The sequence below is a fragment of the Canis lupus genome, chromosome 27, assembly GCF_003254725.2.
Source record: "Canis lupus dingo isolate Sandy chromosome 27, ASM325472v2, whole genome shotgun sequence".
Taxonomy (NCBI): Eukaryota; Metazoa; Chordata; class Mammalia; order Carnivora; family Canidae; genus Canis; species Canis lupus.
This window is the reverse complement of record NC_064269.1, coordinates 40,781,340-40,798,823: the sequence shown is the minus strand read 5'-3', so window position 1 is coordinate 40,798,823 and position 17,484 is coordinate 40,781,340. Positions and strand designations below refer to the sequence as shown.

Below are 17,484 nucleotides of genomic sequence, written 5' to 3'. Positions count from 1 at the left end.
ATGGGCCGCGATGATGCTGTGAGCCTGTTGGGAGATATTCAGTGGGAGCAGAGCTGGTCACCTGGTCACCGGATTCATCCTTTTCTACCTGGGTCACATCGGAACCCTGTCCCATTGTTGAATACTGCCCAGAGAAGATTCCAGAACACCCCTTCCTTAGGGGCACCCTGTTGTGTTAGGATCTTGGTTGTCAGCGGGTTGTTAATATCCCATCCGCTGAGCCATGGAGGAAGTCTTGATTTTGACTCCATGCTCTTGTCTGGGTCCTGGGCACCGTGTCTTTGTTTCCCCTCGGTGAGCAGCACAGACACGCTCCTGGCACACCTTCTCCGAAGGGCCCCTGTAGGTCTGGGGTTGTCCTTAGGGGACTTGACGGGGCCTGTGGTGGGGGACCTTGTGAAGAGCGGCTGGAGGGGAGGCTGGGGACAGAGAGGGGGACGGAATCGAATCACAAGCTCAGGCTTCCCTGTCCTGCCTTATTTCTTCTGCGGGCTTCATTTGGTATGCAAGGAAATAAGCCAAACAGCCTGTGAAGAAAGGAAGAATGAGATAGTTTCCTAAGTTGTCTCTGCCTGAGTTGGCCGCGGGTCTGGGGCTCATTCAGCCTTTGTCCCCCTGTTGAGTGCAGTGCGTGTGTGGTGACAATGGCGTGATGCAGTTACACTGAGGGCTAACGGTAGGAGTTCCGTCGGCCCATTCATGGGAGCCGAGGAGGGTGCAGGGCGCAGAGCCCGAGCCAGCGCGCAGAGGAAGTCGGAGACCCGTGTCACGAGCTGGAGATCACAAACACTGCTGTCAGGGCTCTGGGGCTGGCGGGCCAGGGCTGGGGAGGGGGCCTATCATCATCGGAGTTGGAGGTTTGCCCGACCTCCAGCACTGTGGAGTGCCACCTGTCCAGGCTGACAGACGAGCATTATGGCTTTCCTTTTAATCAGCTTAATTTGGGGCATCTAAACACAATGACTGGTGCTTTCGGAGGCTGCAGGAAAGCAGAGGTCCCAGAGCCACAGCACTTTGCATGCACGTAGCATCTTTTCACTGGATGAGCTGTCGGTGCCCCCCACCCCACCCCACCCCAGCCACTTGGGCTACGTCTCCCTTCCTTGGAGATTCTCTGCCATATATGTCTGTCCTTAGAGCTGGGAAGAAGCAGAGGGTCTTAGGGGTAGGAGTTCTGAGGCTGGAGGCTTGCCCATTTAAAGCCAGGTTTAGCTTTTAACCCGATGTAACCAGGGGACAAGAGAGCTTCAATTCCATTCTCGAGCTGTACAGTGAGGGCATGCGGCTATTTGGGCTCCAAAAGCCCCTCGGACCCCCAGATACCCCGCTCTGTCATTGCCTCTGCATGTCGTCTTGTGATTGTGTCCTTTGGAAGTACTATAATTCTCTTCTTCTCTGGCTTTGCCTCCTTTTCTTTTCAGGCCTTTTAACTTGGCGCCCCCCCCCCCCCCCCGCGCCTTTATTCCCTTCTCTCAGCTTGACCTTCCAGCATGAGCAACCCTGCTGGGGTTGAGGCAGGTTCCTTGTCCCTCCAGGTCACCGCTTCCTGCACCCCTGTCCCATGCACTGTCCTGCCCTGATGCTCAGGAGAGTTGGCAGGTACGGGCTGTGTGGGGCTGGCGTGTCTGGTTGCAGGTAATAGCACCACCACACATTTTCCCCTTCCTCACTTAACATCAGCTCATAGGAAATTCTCATGCTTTCTGCAAGTCCAAGAATGGTTCCTGACGATGCTGAAGGAGAGTATTGAAATACAGGGAGTGAGTGCCGTCTCAAGGAAGGGAGGTTGCTGAGTTAGTTCTGTCTCTACCATCACAGAGTGGACTGTCTGACACTGTTCATACAAGACAGGGCCTCACGCTTAGGTTTTTTTTATCGAGTTAAGAATGGGCAATCTGTGGTTAAAACTCAAACTGACACTAGCCAAGCTGTGAAGAAGGGGAGCCCGAAGGAGGGTTAGGCACAGGACCCAGAGAGCTTTCCAGGAGTGGGGGATATGATTGACCCCAGAGAGTTTTAGCTTCTTAGCTCTGTCACAGATGAATCTAGAAGAGAGCAAGGGAATGGGGTCCAGGGTCCCTCATTTCTTGAGTAACTGCTGTAGTCACTTATCTCTTTAAGAGATATCTAAGATCAAGAGCTGGCCATTGTCAGTTACAATTTAGATCGAAGAATGTGTTCTACGTGAAACCTTCATTTTATTTGGGAAAACCAGTACATGTGTTCTTGGCTGGAATGTACATAAATGTGACCTTCGAGGCATGTTATCTTCAGTCCCATGGCTCTGAAAGTCCAGTAGAGGGGACTGCCCAGTGCCCCAGCCTTCCCTGTAGGATTTTTTTCCAGAACTGTTCTTTGAGGTTTCAGGCTGCTGGAAGGGAAGGCTGAACGCCAGAAACAGAATTATTGGCGACCCCAAAATGGAAAACTCTGTATGGCCCCAGATCAGGTTCTTTTGCTTTGTCTCCTCATTTGGAGGACCATCTTTCTCAGGGATGCTGGTGTGGCTAATGTGGGGATGATCATGGAGTTGGTCATATTTTGGGAGTGGAAGGTGGACTGACCCTGATGACCTCCCCATGGCACTGAAATAGAGCCTCTGAGGAAGGAAAGCTGGACAGGATTGGCCAGGAGGTGCTGTGTTTCATGTTGGAGACGAAGGTCTTCTACACGACTTTCCCGTCAGGAAGTCTTCACCAAATGGCTGTGTCATATGAAGCTCTCTTGTTAAAGAGGCCTCATTGCTGACACCTGGCTGGCATCTCTTTTTTATTTTAGTGGTTCAGACATATTGTGTGTGTGTTCCCTCCCCTACACCGGCCACACACACACAGTCTCTTGATCAGCGGAGAATCCTGCCATCCTCTTTAGATAATAAAAGCTCTTTATGTCACACCTGAAACTAATATTACACTGTATGTTAATGATACTTGAGGTTAAAAAAAAAAAAGCTCTTTATGCCACGTGCTTGGATAGGATTGGTCTTCCACGGAGGCAAGCATGCAGCTACCATCTCTATGTGTGGAGGGGTTCTGACTCATTCCCCTTGCCTCCTAGAGAAAACCTTTTAAACATGACCTCCAATAGCTCCTGAAGGACCTCTGTAGTGGAGGGGCATCCCATAACAACGGGCTGGATTCAACTCATTATTCTCAACGAGAAAAAAGAGGAAAATAATATTTAAATTCTGCACCTCCACATTTCTCATTGAGGAGTGCAGGTGGGCCAGGGAGGGTGGAGGGCACCTGAGACCTGACATAGGGTGTTTGAGGATGGTGTTAAGCCACCAACATGGCCTCTCGGAACAAGTCCCCTTCTTCAGATGGTGGTTAAGTGGAGAACAAGCCAACTATTCCAGCTGCGGAAGGAAAACTGACAGTGGGCCCCACTGTCCATCTCTGATGCAGGACCTTCCCAAGGAACAGCCAAGAGTCATTTGCCTATAGTCATTTGTTCCCCTTGTTTACCCCCACACCAGCTTTGACTTTATTTAAGATCAATTTTCTTTAGACTATAAGGTTTCAGGTTTCTGAAATCCTCTACTGAAATGGAAGTGCCCTTAGAAACATTATGCCTTTAGCCTTTACCCTCGGGCTTGTTGGGCAAGTGGTGAGTGACCTGGGGGCACAGCCCCTGGGGACTGGGCTTTGGAGGAGGAGCCCAGGGAAGGTTTCCAGTCAATAGGGGGTTAGACAGGTTGGGGGGGCGGTGACCAGGACATGCTACAGAAGTTTGAGAGATGATGCTGGGCCCTTGGTTGCCAGTGCCGGACTCCTCAGCTTGCTCAGGGTGGCAAAGAGATCTCTGGGTTCTGTCTGTCTTCCACACTCCCCCGCTGGCGCCAGACACACAGTGCCCCTTCACCAATCTGGAGCAAATGCTTATCCATACCTTATCTTCAAGAAATCTAAAGAATTCTTTCCGACTCCAGGACGAATTTGTTGTTATTCACAATAAATGGTGTTCATTTATAGAATTTAGCACCTTATATATATTATCTCTGTTGGCCTTTACCCTATGAGTGTTTTATTTTACAAGTTGGGGAACGGATCCAAGAAGTGAAATGACCTAGCTGCTGCCTGCCAAGTGTGGTGGGTGCGTCGCAAATACTACTCTTCCCTCTTTGTTCATCTTACATTCTGGGTGATATTTCACCTCTGCCCTTAGCAATCGGGCAGCTGCTGTTCCTGCTCTTAATTTTCGTAAAAAGCTGTAGTTTGAAATGTGGAATGGACAAGGTAGGAATGGAAAATTTGGGGGTACGGAAACTGTGTCGCTGAGTAGTTAAGTCCAACTTTATTTTAGATTGTGGGAAAATAAAGATAATGCTTTTATGCTTGGCAAACTGTAGCCTCCAGGCAGCGAAAATTGCACAGTGAAATCAACAAAAGGGAAGCACCTTAAGGTGAGGAAAGACCCAAGCAGAGTCCATTTAACATATTTTCCATATGTATATGCTGCTTCAGTGCAGAAAGGTAGCCTTCCAGAGGAGAGAGGGAGTATAATGCTAAGAACGATATTCTTTAGTTCACATCCCACATCGTGGCAGGACCCAGCCCCTCCCAGTGACACCCATGAGTTGCGTTGCCACATGCTCCTTGGCACCCCACTAACAGAAGCTTCTGCCTGGGGCAGACTTACTCTGAATTTTCCCTACCAAATATAGACTAATATCAAACAATGCTGCAAATTCTTACTAATTCCCAAAGTGGACAGCTCAAATGTCCTGAGTTTTGTCAACATTCTGGGTTGGGTTTTTATGAGAATGGAGGGTGGTGAGTAAGCAGAAAGAAAAAAAAGTTCTTTTTAAGAGCTTGTGTGGTTTCTGTGAGTACAGTTCAGTCCATTCTCTTCGTATCCATCCCTCAGGTGCTACAGATCTGTGGCTAGATCTGTGGCTCTGTGTAGTGCTGGCCTTTGCCTTTTCTCCGTCACCTCCCAGTGTCCACAAACAGAAAGCACCCGGGTGGGGCTTTGATTATCGGGTGCCGCACATCCACAAACAGCCCAGCACCTGGGCCAGATTGTCAGGTGCAGGCTGAGATTTGGCCATTTTTCTGCAAGCTCCGAAGCGGTGCTGATGCTGTTGGTTGTGGGCCCCACCTGGAGGGAGCAGTGTGGTCCTGCGGCCCTGCTCTAGCACCTCTCCTTTACTTTGTGCTTCTTTCTACGGGGAGACTAGCGTGTCGTGTGCGAGGCTTAAATTGTGTCTTGTTTTCTTCGTGAATGCTCTGCACACTATTGATCTTCCTAACCGCTCTGGTCTGACCCATTCTCCTTCTAGGACTGCCTCAAAGCCTGCCAGGAGCAGATTGAGGTGGTGCTGCTCAACAGCCTGCAGCAGTTCCGCCAGGACCAGGGGGATGGGTCCAAGTCCGAGGATGAACTGGACCAGGCCAGCACCCCTACAGACGTGCGGGATATTGACCTGTGAGGATGCAGTCGGGCCGAATGGGAGAGACGTATTCCCATCTGCTCTCTCCTTCTCTCTGGTTGTGTTTTGTTCTTTATGTTTTAGGATGAAACTTAAAAAAAAAAAAAAAAAAAAAATTCAGCCCCCACCTAGAGCATATTGAAAGATCTTTTAGAAGTGAGAGAAAAAGGTCCTATAAAAACAGAGTAACAAAAAAGCATTTGGTGCCTATTTGAAGTACAACAGAAGGGAATCCCTTGTATATGCGAACAGTTATTGTTTGATTATGTTAAAATAGTAAAATGCTTACAGGAAAACCTGCAGAGTAGCTAGAGAAAATGTACGCCTGCAAATATGGGAACAAATTAGAGGAGGCTTTTTTTTTTTCATGTTATGAACTAGCATGTACACACCCCTTGTAGGATAATTTCAAGGAACTGCGTGTGCCATTTATGGCATTATTAGATTGCAAAGCAATGAACTCAAGAAAGAATTAGAAATAAGGGACACGATAGGGAGGGGAGTACAAAACAATCTCTCTCAACCTGATTGAACCATTTTGGAGGTAGAAGCACCTTTGCTCTCGACCACCTGTTTATTACTAAGTCAGGAGCATAGCTGAATCTCTAGTACGAACTCTTGCTGTCTACAGTAGCTGCTACCTAAAAAAATATGTTTTATTTTGCCAGTTGGACACAGGTGGTTGGATTCTGGGTTTCATGTGTTTTTGACATCTTGCTTCTTCTTCCAAACGTGGTTCGTGGCGGACACCACCATATTTTCATCAAACGGGGCAATCTAGCTTTGGGCCATAACCAAAACTCCTATGAAATGGAGGCAGATGGGGAGCAAGGGTGGGATCTGGAATGGAATCTCTTCTCTATGGAATCTTTTCTCTTAATGTATTCAAGAGGGTAATGTGACCTTGGCATCCTTTATTAAAAAACTGATTTTTGGTGCTGATTGGCATGTCTGGTCCACAGTTTAGCATTGTTATAAACCATTCCATTCGAAAAGCACTTTGAAAAATTGTTCCTGAGAGATAGATGGGATGGTTTATGCAAGTCATGCTGAATAGACTCCTCCCTTCTTCTCCTGTGCTCCTCCTCCCCTCCTGCCCCCAGTCGCATGACTATTCACTTCTGGTATCTGACATTCTCTGTACACAGTTCTGGTATCCCTACCAGGACCCAAGAGACACCCCTTTCCACTGACATTCCCATCACAACATTCCTCCAAAAAGCCTACAAAGATCTGTTATCATTTTGATGGCAAAGAAAGATCTTAATTCCCATCTATAGACTTCTCCTTTGGACATGGAAAGAAAAGTTCTTGCTGGTGCAGACAGACAGCTGAATATCAGAGTGTGGCATTTTGTTCCCTTTTCCGTTTTTCGTTAATTTCATTGCAAAGTTGTATTCAGCGTACTTGAATTTTTTTTTCCTCTCCACTTCTTAGAGGCATTCATTTAGCAAAGAGGTTGGAGCAACAACTTTTTTTTTTTTGCACAATTATGATTGACAGGTAATGAAGCTATTAAAATATTTTCCTTTTTAAGTTAGAAAGAAAAATCAGAACAGGGCTGCTTTGAAGAATTATTTTATACACAGATTCTGCCTTGTTTCGTAGTATGAGGGTTGAAGATGGAGAAAAATCTAAGGGTCTCTTATTTTTCATTTTATTGTGTTCAGTTTTTTATGATTATTTTTTTTTTGCGCTGCTAAGAAGCTAAGATCATTCATTCTTATTCACATTAACAGTACCTAGCTGTAATGTTTCACAGAGTGTGCTGCTATTTTATAAACATTTTTATAATATATTATTTTACTGCTTAAATTCCAAGTCCTGAAGTAGATGGTTGAGATAGGAGTTCTTCGTACTGGAAAAGCCCTTCCATAGTTTTTCTTCTGGTAGCGTATTCATGGTTTGGGTTTTTTTTTTTTTTGTTTGTTTGTTTGGTTTTTTTTTTTTAATCCTTTTTGGTTCTCTCTCTTTCTCTCTCTCTCTCTCTCTCACTCACTCTCTCTCTCTCTCTCATATTCTTCAAAGACAGCATTCTTTACCTCAGGTTTACTGGACAAAGTCAATAGCTACAAAAGAAAATGATTCACATTTTTGTTTTCATAATACCTCACAACCACATAGTTTCTGCTTGGGAGCCGTTATAGTGTGGGGAAAGGAGAAGTTGGCGAGGGGGCCACAAGCCCCTCTCAGGTGGAGGGTCGGGTGGGTTTGGCCCTGGGGTCTGACACCCAGGGACCTCTTCAGTCATGAAGGTCATCAGGCTTCCATTTTGACTCCGGTATCCTCATCATGATGGAAAAAATACAATTGAACCATGGGATTTCCCCTCCCCCAACCCCCAGGGCAGATGTTCGGCACAAACCTTCATGCAGTGAACTAGGAAGTCATAACTAGCACTTAGGTACCAGGCATCAGGAGACAGGTTGAAAAGAGTTCTAGCAGGCTATTTGGAGATCATCTTGTGGCCCTTTCTTAAAACAGGGCTTTCATCTGCTTTTCTCTTTCCCCTCTCCTGATATGGCCATCCCCAGTTGGATCATCTCCGAGACTTTTATAGGCCTGGATCTGTGGGCATATGAATCGGCAGCATGTAGGATCACAAGGGTTCCTTCTCCCACCTGTCTCTAGACTGCAGCAGGCCAGCCCCTCTGCTAAGTGGCACTCAGTGGTGTTCAGGCTTTGCATTGCATCGAATTGGCATGATTGGGAAACTAGGTCAGATGAGTATTAGAATGGTGGTGGGAGGGAGGTGGAGAGGCTGCGTCTCTACAGAGATGCCACTTCGGGTGAGTCTGTGTCTCTTGAAGTATGTTTGGAAGGGTTCAGGATTTGGCGAGTTAGTACGACCCTAGAATTCTAGGGAGTTTCTGGTAGGACAGTGGGTGGTGAATTCTGAAGTTTCAGAGAGGACAGCTGAGCAGCCAGGGTTTTGTCAAGAGCTCACTTTGCATGGGACCCTCTTTCGGGCCCTGAGGAGTAACACGGAATGGAAAGGAGGCGCGGTCCCTAAAGTCCTTAGGAGTCTTGGAGCCTAAAGAAAGCAAGGTACAAAGTCACCTAACAGTGACTGTCCCTACGCTCAAACAGCAGCGGCAAATGAGAGAAGCTGACTGATGAATGAGGAAGGGAACAGGCCTGCAGACTCTCCCAGTCTGTTTTCCTGGAGCCTGGGTGCCATTGGGGCCTTCTGATCTTTTTCTCCTTCTTTTCTTCGGGGCCTAGTGTGATGGGACGGGTTGCTGATGGGGAAGGTGCTAGGTCTTTTGGGTTTTCTGCCCTCCCCCCTCCTTAAACAAAAGAAAGAAGCTTGGATTTGTTACAGTAGCTGATGCCCTCTCCTTAGATCTTGGTCTCCTTGCTAGGAGTTTTTGCATGAGAGGAAAGTCAGCTCTCCCCCATGGATTTTTCTTCTCTTTCTCACCTCCCACAAATGGGGTTCCAGGCCTATTCTGGTCATCTGCTACTTTGTTGTCCTTTTATCTGTTCTTCCTCCTCTCTGGGCTTTTGGTTTTTGGTTTTGGGGTTGGTTTGTTTTTTGTTTTGTTTTGTTTTACTTTGTTTTTGGTTATTGTTGTTAACTGTTTTTCTCCATCAGTGGGGGCTAAATTGTTCCCCTAGCCTGCCAAATTTTATTCCTTCCCCTATTTTGGCCAAATCCCAGGGGGGAAAATCCTAGTATGCCAAAAATATATGCTAAGCATAATTCAATTCCATGCAGGTTCCTAAGAGCCAAGAAGCCTGCAGGTGGAAGCAGGGGACAGGTCCCTCAGTAGAATGTCTTCCCGTGTTCAGCGGAGGGATCCTCAGAGAAAGGGGCTTGTCTTAAAGGAGGCTTTATTCTGGAACTGCCCCAGGACCCCACTGAAGAGCTCACCATGTCTTCTAGTCAGATCCCCTTTGGTCTACGTGCTCTGTACAAGAGGCTCTTGTTTTGCTTCTTTTCCCAGGCAGGTTAGGGCCATGCATGGCTCAGAGGAAGCAACCCTGACAGCGTTGCACTGCATCCCTTTGCCAGCAGGATAGGCTTCTCTTCAGAGGGAGTTGTAGCTTTCCTGTGGCCTGGCACCCTCTGGGCCTTTCCACACTGCCCCCGGGGGGAGCTCTAGGACTGCGGTGAAGAGCATTAGGCAGGATTGGATGACTTTCTCAAAGAGGGTGGGGGTATTTTCTCTCCATGGGCCACAGGGGGCAAGGCTGGGAGAAGAAATAGACTTGCACCTTATATCATGTAAATAATGATTTTCTAGTTCAAGAAGATAATATTGGTAGTGTGGTAATGGGTGGTAGGAATGGGGAGGAAGTCTGAGTAAGCCTGTTGGTTTCTAAGCCAAAAGGATTCCTCTTTGTTTATCTTTGAGACAGTCCAACCCTGAGAATAGCTTTAAAAGGGAAATTAGTGCTGAGACAGTAAAGTCCCCCTAAGCCGACAAACTGTAGCTATAGAATGAGTGCAGGCTTCTATTGGTGTGGGCTCGGAGCAGCTTGTAAGAGCCACTCATGCTGTCATCCACTTGTACAAGATAGGGCAGGAAGATTCAGGAGGATGTTTATGACTTTCTGATACCATGTGGCTTTTCATGATTCTGGATTCGAAACAACCCAGAACAGTCCTTTAAGCTGGAGCTATTCTCATACAGTTGTGTGTCTCTGCTTTTAGACTTGGCTGGACTATCAGACCCGATTCTTGGCTCAGGTTTCAAGAAGCCATCAGCAAATGTACACATGCACGCTGTAGTTGCAACGTTTATCCCTTTGCCTGCAGCCTACTTTGGGGAAAAAAGTGCCTTACTGACTGTAGCCATTACAGTATCCAATGTATTTTGACAGGTGCCTGTCCTTAAAAAAAAAAAAAAAGTTTTTGTTTTGTTTTTTTTTTAATTGGTTTTTGTTTCTTACTGTTGGCCAACTCTTAAATCCCCAGCAAATCACTGGGCCATTGGATTTTTTCCATTATGTTCATTACCCTTGTACCGTGTACCTCAGATCTCTTTCTCTCTCAGTTACAGTTTCTCGTCTTGGACTTCTTTTATTATTATTATAATTTTTTTTTTGCTTTAAAATGAGTGTGATGCCATATCGAGTCAATGTTATTCTCTCACAGTGTACTCTATAAGAGGTGTGGGTGTTTATTTGGTCGGGATGCTAGCAAGTGCTAAAGTAGCATGATCGGTATAAGCAAAAGGTTTTTAGGAAGTATGGAAAAATGTTTTATTGGTTATGATGGTGACATGGTATAGTCAGCTGCCTTTTAAGAGGTCCTGTCTGTTCAGTGTTAAGTGATTTTTAAAAATAATGGCCTGTTATTCTGACCAGCTTAAAGATGGATTTGCAAATGGTTTTGGATGCAATTAGGTTATGCTATTTGGACAATAAACTCACCTTGACCTAAATTCTCTGGCCACTTTGACTTATTTATAGACCAGCAGCCCTCAGAATAGAACGCATTTTCTCATGTCAGAACTCAGATTGGCAACAATTGGTAGTGGCATAAAACAAATCCTAACCTGGAGGGTAATCTACATGTGTATATGTGTTATTAAAAATAATTGGCAACCCTTTTTTCTCCATTTTGGGTCCCCTGGGGAGCTGGGTCATAAACTAGAAGCTTCAGCCCACCTTCCTGAGGTGGGCAAATCCCTGCTGTTACGACTGGGCTTAGGTCCTGATTATTGCCAGCTATTCACTCTTGTTATGAGTGAGTATTTCCTGCCTTGGGAGGTGCCAGAGGCACTGGGTGCCATCTCCAGATTCTGGGCAGTCTCTGGAGAACTCTACGTCTGTAGGTTTCTTGGCTCCAGTCTGCCACTCTTCACAGCTCCCACCTGATTCCTGATCTGGCCTTTAACTCTCCTGTGAGGACTGGGCCATAATTACTCTTGGGGGAGGAGTGGTGAGACAGAGCCTAGGAAGAGGGTAGGAGAGTCAACACTTAATGAATTGCCAGGCCCCGGTCCTAGCTGCTTGTGGACCTCAGCTCCTCAGACCAGCCTTTTTCACAAAAGTGATGAGTAATGCAAAGGGCAATGGCTTCATAGCCATTTTGATGTTGCTATAAACATTCCTGCTTGGTAGAGTTCTCTGTCTCTCTCAGAGGCATTGGAGGCTGTTTCCAGCTTATTTCTGACCTGAACTGCAACAGGTAATATTAATACTGGTCATTTGGAAAGTCCAGATTAAGACATTGCCTGTTAAGTAACTCCACTAAACAGGATTTCTAATCATACAAGGACCCTAGAAATTTTCCTTTATCTCCATCCCCCACTGACAGTCACCAATGGTGACAAGCAGGAATAGCTTTTTTTCTTGAGTTTCTGCCTAGTGGAGTCTGCGAGGTCTCTTGGGAGTTTCCAATGACTCTGGTTGCCACTCTTAACCATCCATGGAATTCTCTTCTGTACCACCTGACCTGTTATACAGCTGGGTCCCTCCCCCCTCGTCCCCCAACTGTTTGGCCTGCAGTATTGGTGCCTATCTGTTACTAACACTATAACACCACTCCTTCCAAATGCCATCCGGTAGCCCCGCAGGCTTCTCCCATTCAGAACTGTGGATGTTTAAGGGTGGGAAGGAAGCTGACAAAGCTGGCACTCCATTCCCCACAGCTGGCTAGTGATAAATCTAAGGGCCCCTTTACATGCTCTTTCAGAGGCATCTCATCATACACTTGAAAAATCTCAAACCTGAGGCAAAGACAAAAGTGCACTCTCTCAAAGTGGAAGGAGCAATGGAGTGAAGAACTAGAAATACCAGGTCTTTTGTGCTCTACTGACTACTTTCATGTTTCTTACGACTTTCCTAAAGATCAGGAACTTTTATGCAGTACACAGAGGTAACACCAAAATAAAGCGTCCCAATTGGCTTACTAATACTCAACACACTGCCATGAAACGAGTATTCAAAACTGAGTATCACACCTGATTTTTACTTCCCTGCTACTATGGTGCAGGCGACAGGATAGGTTTCCCGAAGCAAATGAGTTTTAGGAAAACCCTTCTGGTGAGATGCAGCACAGTTTGGAAACAACAGTAGAAACAATATGACCTTGTCCAAAAATAAAGGGATGGGAAATGGATGGGTAATGCAAATTAAAAGTGAAGGGAAAATATTCAAATAGCTTGACGAACATACATAATATAACGAATTTGAAATGCTGCAAACAGACATTATCCTCACAAAACAGGATGAACTCAGCTACAAACACTAATTTGGGATTCCCACCCACCTAATTCGTCCTAGGCTCAAAGAACTAAGGCTGGTACTTTCCAGAGGATGATTGGTGGCTTTCACACTCAGGGCCCTGGGGGCCTCCCCCGCACGGAGGACAGAGGACAGGCAAGGTCCATCAGCTCTGACTGCAGGCTCAGTCAAGCAGCCCTAGTGGCCTGAGAAGGCAAGGCAGAGGTCGGCTGTCCCCTCTGACCCCATCTCAGCATCCCCCTGGAGCTTTGAGTTTCTGATTATCCAAAACATGGCTTCCATCTCACTTGTGATTTGCCTTGGCTTTCTCTGACATGTCGCCCTCATCCCTGATTACCCTCTGGCCCCTTTGTGGAGTCAACAGAGGTCTAAACATGCGGTGCTTCCTGGCAAGTCCACTAGGTGGCGCTAACACCCCAGGTGAGAACAACTTACAAACTGATCCCTGCACAGCCAGGTGCAGGGAGACTGCCCAGAACCAAGCCCTCTCTCTGGCCACGGGAGGGCCCAGCGGTTCCCTCACCTGCTTCTCTCTCAGTTACTACTACTACGACATTCTGACTCCATCTGGGAATGGTTGGTGGGATTCATGACTTCTCGTTCCTCTCTGTGATTGGCCACCTGGCAGCCTGCGGACATACTCAGCTGGGCGCCCACTGTGATATAAGTTGCCTTGGACTTACTTGCTAACGTAAGATGAGAGCTTTCACATACAAGTCAGGATTTTAACTACTCTTGGTAAATCCACGTCCTGGCAACGACCGGCCTGAGGGGCAGTCAGGGCTGCAGCCAAGGATGGTCTGACCCCTTCTCTGCTCCCCAACACCCACTGAACCTGGTTCACTCACTGACATCACTTGCGTGCCCCCTACCGTGCTTGCACCTCTGCAGCCTCTGAAATGTTTCTGTCTTACCAGTCTGCTATGAAGTAGGACCCCCTGCACGCCTCAGGTGGAGCAGTACAGGTCTGGGACTCTCCCTCCACTTTTTTGTCCCAAATACAGACTACAGACCTCTACTCCTCATGAGGCTTCATAATATCCTTTCCCTCTTTATGGGTTTTTAGTTATCAGATACCTGGGTGCTGGGCCAGATTTTTGAAATTCCTTCCAGACCCTAGTACTCAGTCCACACTGAGGTCTGCAGGTAGGCCAGGTGGACAGGGTTCAAGATGAGCTTTTTCTCTGTTTCTGTAGCCACTTTTCCTTCTTGTGGTATCTCAGTGACCCCACAAGAAGATGCCCCTCTAAGATTTTTAGATCTGTTGATACAATACAAATCCCGTGGCTATTTCAGTGATCTTGTCCATTAAAGTGACATGTAGGGCTCCCTGGCACTGCTCATTCTTCCAACAGACTGTATAGGGCTGGTCAGATGCCAGGCATTCTGCACCAAAAACCTCATTCAACAAATATTTCTTCAGCATCTACTTTTCCAGGAACAACGTCCCTGCACTGCTTGATCTCAATGGTCAATGGCAGAAACAGACAAGTCACAGGACGCCTGCTACTGAATGTAGTGGCAAACAACACAGCACTCTTGCAGGCTTCCTGCTCTGGAATCCCCATTGGTCCACTACACTAGCTTTGTAGTGAGCCGGGTCCTTCATCTTTGAAATGGGGCAAAATAATAATAGTACTTCCTGAGTTAATCCATTTGAGCGCTTCAGCATGCCTGGCATATAGCCAGAGCTTGATAAATAGTAACAGTCCTCAGGCTAAGGTGGTATGTGAGACAGGCACCTAATTCAGTCTTTAAAAATGAATGTCACCGGCAGGTACCAATTGTTTACCTACTCAGCCCAGCCAATAAGGCAGCATTTTGTGGTTTTAAAGGAGTCCTTCCCGAGCAACCTATGTAATCCACACAACTGACTATGCATCTGATACTTCATTTTGTGATGAAGTGTCTGGAGGGTCACGCAGCTCAGGGTAAGTTATCAGAGTTGGACCAGAACCCAGCTGTGGCTGACTTAAATGGTACGTATCCACCCCCCACCCCACCCCAGGATACCACTCGTTAAAATCACCCAATGGAATGTTCCCTTCAATGAAGACAAGGTCCAAAGAGAAAAAAAAGGGCTTTGAAGTCTAAGGAGAAGTGTTTGGTGGATTTAAACTCTGAAAGTGGCATTTTTGCCTTGCCTCTAAACCGAGAAGCAGTGATTCTGTTCAGGTAGGTTCCTCTCAGTACATGTCGTTTGTAAATGTGTAGCCACTATGATTGTCCGCCCAGAACTCAGATGTGTAGGGATATAATTATTTTCCCCTAACTAGTTTTTACTAGAAGAATCTGCCTTTCAGGCCATTCAGTGTGTCCTCTGTCTTCCCAGGTTTGCATTCTCCTTTAGGTTTGCCTAGCCCCAGCCCTCAGGGTGGGATGGAGGGGAGGGATGGAGATGTGATCCTCAGGCCTCCAGTTCAAGCCTGCAGAGCCCTTTCAGGATCGATGACGTTGCATACTGACGTAAGTAAATTCTTAGTCTCCTGGTCGATATTTGTAGCCATTAGAAAATTTGAAGTGTGTGAGCATTGGCCACTCCGTTGCAATCTTGCTATCAACTTACAGTGAAAGCAAAGCTTGGACTAAATTTTGCAGCACCTCCATACAGACACTAGCTGACACAGCAGGCCCTAAATGCTTAATACCTTCTGTCCCCCAGTGCTGTAATGGCACAGGACTCTGTCTCTACTGACACCTTGCATGAAGGTTTCCTTCCTCCAGGTAAATATTCCAAAGCTAGGATTCTCTTTAGAATCAGAAACAAGTGATCAGAAGGCCTCCCGATCCTATGGCTGGACAGAAGACTGTTTAAGATACGAGGTGCTGGCTATTTATTCAGCGGTGGGGAGTACCTCTGAGATGGCTTCAGCTGGTCAATATACCCATCTTGATTTCAGGGAGGCCCAGAGCTAACTTGCATTGTTATCATTGACAGGTTGTTATTTTCACCAATACAGCCTCATTTCTTAAATTCAGGACGCTAATTAAAGTATCCATGATCCGTCAAGACACCGGTAACTGAAGTTCCTGTGGACTATGATTCTCCCTCTGGACCACCCTTAGACTGTACATTCTTGATTGAGACATATTATGGACTGGATATTTGTGTCCCTGTCCCCCCCCCCCCCCAGTTGTAATGGTATTTGGAGGTGGGGACATTGGGAGGTGATTGGGTTACAGATAGGATTAGGGCCCTTATAAGAAGCAGGCAGAGGGCTAGCTAGCTCTCTCTCCACCTCGTGAGGATACAAAGAGAAGCAGGTGGTCCACCACCCAGAAGAGGGCTCTCACCAGAACCTGACTATGCTGGCACCCAGTCCTGAACTTCCAGCCTCCAGAACTGTGAGAAACAAATGTCTGCTGTTCAAGCCATCCCACTGATGGTATTCCATTATAGCAGCTGGAGCCAACTAAGAACGCTTGTAGCATCTGGGTTATAGCTTACTTGAATCACACACGGAGTCCACATATTCTGAAATATTTCAAGAAAATTGCAAACACTGCTACTGGGCCTTTCTCGGTGATTTTTTTGCTATTCTGGAACGTAAAAGAAATATTCTGCTGTTCCCAAACTCGGCTGGGACTGTCCAGGGAACTGCACAGCTACTGCTTCTCTGGGGTCTCTCCACCTCCAGGGGAGCTCCTCCTGTGAAAGGAGCAGTGCCTCCTTTCCCCCAAACCACAAAGCTTATTTCATTTAGAAAAATCACATCACTAATTTGTCCCTACTTAGAGACCCACTGACACTCCTTCCCTTCCTCTCAGCCAGGAGAATTTTTCTTTCTTTCTTTCTTTCTTTCTTTCTTTCTTTCTTTCTTTCTTTCTTTCTTTCTTTCTTCCTTTCCTTTCCTTTCCTTTCCTTTCCTTTCCTTTCCTTTCCTTTCCTTTCTTTTCTTTTCTTTTCTTTCTTTTTTTTTTTCAGGAGAATTTTTCTAGTCCAGGGCAGGAGCCTTCACGACACAGTCACTTAAGCCTTTATTTATGTCAAGATTACTTTCATTATCCTCTAGGGACAGAGATTCTTTTCCTAGCCTCTTTCTTGTCACTTTCCCGTCCCTAAAAAAGGGGACACAGGATAAAGGACCAAAAAAATTCAGGGGAAAAATACTGTAGGAAAAACACTGACTACTATTCAAAAAATCCTATCCTACCAGGATTGTAGTTGCCAAAGGCCCTGCAAGGGTTCATGCCAATCTAAGGTTAGGATTGCCCAGCACTGGAGGCACTGAAGTGGTCTGAGAACAAGGCTTCTGCAGCTTTCCATTTGTGGCTTAGTTTAGTGAGCTTCTGAGCATCTTGGTTAATACTTTCCTGGAAAGTCTTGATGCTTTAGATAGTCTAAAAACAATAATTCAGGGGTGCTTGGCTGGTTCAGTTGGAAGAGCATGTGACTCTTGACCTCAGGGGTCATGAGTTTGGGCCCCACATTGGGTATAGAGGTCACAAAAAAAAAATTGAAAAAAAAAGCAAAAACAATTATTATATTTTCCATATATCTCTGTAAAGTCAAAATGAAGACACTATGGAAGATTTGCTTTGATATGTCATTTCCTACCACCTTATTTGCTTCATACTCTAAATCTTTACAGATACTAGGGTCAAGAGACCGGGATTTTAGGGTTGTAAAAGTCTTCTTTTTTCCTTAGCATTCTGACAGAGCTGTGGCAAAAGTAAGACCCTTGGCCTTCCCACTCACTACCCTCCACCCCCCACACTGGTCCTGGCTCTCTGCCTGCAGTATTATTGACTATATCATACATTTGTATGTTTCATATAAATTGTCACATGTATTGTGATGGGGAGTCAGGGTGTCGTAGTGGACAGAGTCTCACTTAAGCAAGAAGATC

The 17,484-nt window shown here is 46.3% G+C and overlaps 1 protein-coding gene across 1 annotated transcript in view; it reads left to right on the top strand.

The window, feature by feature from the left end:
* The window catches only part of CCND2 (cyclin D2), a 30,044-nt gene extending 19,217 nt beyond the window's left edge, over positions 1 to 10,827 (top strand). Inside the window, exon 5 of the mRNA XM_025461872.3 lies at positions 5,285 to 10,827. Coding sequence (XP_025317657.1) covers positions 5,285 to 5,434 — 150 coding nt within the window. The 3' untranslated portion in view covers positions 5,435 to 10,827. The remainder of the gene's footprint in view (positions 1 to 5,284) is intronic.
* The last annotated feature ends 6,657 nt before the right edge of the window (positions 10,828 to 17,484 follow it).